General features: G+C 42.4%; 1 protein-coding gene across 1 annotated transcript; it reads left to right on the plus strand.

Annotated features, from left to right (window-relative positions):
- The first annotated feature begins 527 nt into the window (after positions 1–527).
- Positions 528–2,219, plus strand: LOC141689695 (uncharacterized). The gene is made up of 3 exons (XM_074494052.1): positions 528–1,089; positions 1,618–1,959; positions 2,017–2,219. The coding sequence occupies exons 1-3, from the start codon at positions 528–530 to the stop codon at positions 2,217–2,219; spliced, it is 1,107 nt and encodes a 368-aa protein (XP_074350153.1).
- Positions 2,220–2,443: the final 224 nt, after the last annotated feature.

Raw genomic sequence — 2,443 nt, forward strand, 5'->3', positions numbered from 1 at the left:
GTTGAAGCAACACCAACTATACATCAACAAAAAAAATGTGAATTTGGCAAGAGGAAGGTAGCTTATTTGGGGCATATTATTTCAGAGGCAGGGGTAGCCGTGGATGCATCCAAGATACAATCAATGCAGGAATGGCCTCTCCCTAAATCCATTAAAGAACTCCGGGGATTCTTGGGACTCACCGGATACTACCGAAAATTCATACAAAATTATGCCAAGTTAGCAGCCCCACTTACTGAGCAATTAAAGAAGGACAATTATCATTGGACCGAGGAAGCCACGATCTCGTTTCAAACTCTTAAACATGCAATGACAAAGGCTCCCATATTGTCATTACCAGATTTTAGTCAAATATTTGTTATCAAAACCGATGCATCAGGTTTTGGTATGGGGGCTGTGCTTTTACAAAACAATCATCCAATTGCGTATTTCAGCAAACTACTAGGACCTAAGACCCGACTAAATCCCTCTACGAAAAAAAATTGATGGCTATTGTCTTTGCGGTTCAAAAATGGTGACACTATCTTATGGGGCGTAAATTTATGGTGAGAACAGATCAACAAAGTCTTCGTTTCTTGTTTGAGCAAAGGGAAATAGGCCTTGAATATCAAAGATGGGTATTTAAGTTAATGGGGTTCAGTTTTGACATTCAATATAAACCAGGAGCTGCTAATAAGGTAGCGGACGCACTCTCTCGGGAGTATGTCAATCAAACGGAATTGACAGCATTAATCTCCTCTTGTGGCGCTCGCTGGGCAGATTTTATCCCCCATATTCAACAAGATCCTTTCATTAAACAATTACATGAGGACATTAATCGTGGCGCACCAGTCCCAAAAGGGTATGTGATGGATCAGGGCATACTTCGGTATAAAGGGCGCTTGGTCATTCCAGCAAAATCAAAGCTAGTGCAGCAACTATTAAAGGAGTATCATGATAGCACTCTGGGAGGCCATGCAGGTGATTTTAAAACGTATCAGCGGTTGGCCGAAGAATGGTATTGGCCGGGTATGAGGAGGCAAATTCAGCAATATGTTCGTGTTTGTGTGATATGCCAGCAAAACAAATCATCCTCTTTAAGCCCAGCAGGTTTGTTACAGCCGTTACCTATTCCGTCCAAGGTATGGGAAGATATATCCTTAGACTTTGTAGATGGGTTGCCCAAGTCCTAAGGGGTAGATACTGTATTGATTGTTGTCGATCGGCTATCAAAGTATGCGCATTTCATTGGCATCAAGCACCCCTACATTGCACAATCAGTTGCTAATGTGTTTATTAAGGAAATAGTCAAGCACCACGGGATATCAGCATCCATTGTCTCTGATAGAGATCGTGTGTTTCTCAGCATCTTTTGACGTGAACTATTTCAAGCGCAAGGCACTAAACTGCACAGGAGTTCAGCGTACCATCCACAATCCGACGGCCAAACTGAAATTGTGAACAAAATCATGGAAAATTACTTGAGGTGTTTTATTAACAGTCAACCAAATTCTTGGGCAAAATGGTTGCCTTGGCTGGATTACTGGTACAACACATCCTTCCAGACTTCCATTAATTTAACTCTGTTCAAAGTGGTGTATGGCAGAGATCCGCCCCCTTTGTTACATTTTGAAAAAGGTAGCACTGCTGTAGCAACATTGGAAGAGCAATTACTGGAAAGAGATGCGATTTTAGATGATATCAAGGCTAATTTGTTGAAGGCTCAGCACCGAATGAAGAAGTATGCGGATGCCCACAGAAGGGAAGTGGAATTTCAGGTGGGCGAACCGGTGTATTTAAAAATACAACCATATAGACAAAAGACATTGGCACGAAGAGTTTGTGAAAAGCTGGCAGCACGTTTCTATGGGCCTTTTCCTATTATAGAGCGCATTGGTCCAGTAGTTTACCGTTTGGATTTGCCACCATCGTGCAAACTCCACAATGTGTTCCACGTGTCGCAGCTGAAGAGAGCAATTGGTTAGCAGCCCCACTCCCCAACTATACCTCCTCAACTTACGACAAATTTAATTTTAGAGGTGGAACCAGCTGCCCTATTAGGCACCAGAATTGCAGCAGACAGTAGTGGAAGAACAGAGGTGTTAATTCAATGGGTGGGCATGGAAGATTGGGAAGCTACCTGGGAGGACTATGAGCAGATTCATGATCTCTTCCCTGCATTTCACCTTGAGGACAAGGTGAAGGTTTGGGCCCGGGGTAATGTGAAGAATCAAACATGACCCACAGTGAAGTTGACATTTCAGAGAAGGAAAGGAAAGAACAGGAGAAAGGAAAATGCAATTGACTAAGGCTGACTTAAAGGGTAAAAAGAGAATTACACTATGAGGGTATAAATAGAATGAGATAGGGTTGAGAAAGGGCATGAAATATATTGTGGAGAAAATAGAATAGCAGGAGGCGACCTCTTCCTCGAATTGGGGCTTATTGTAACCTAATTCAGTAA

The sequence above is a fragment of the Apium graveolens genome, chromosome 10, assembly GCF_009905375.1.
Source record: "Apium graveolens cultivar Ventura chromosome 10, ASM990537v1, whole genome shotgun sequence".
Classification (NCBI taxonomy): Eukaryota; Viridiplantae; Streptophyta; class Magnoliopsida; order Apiales; family Apiaceae; genus Apium; species Apium graveolens.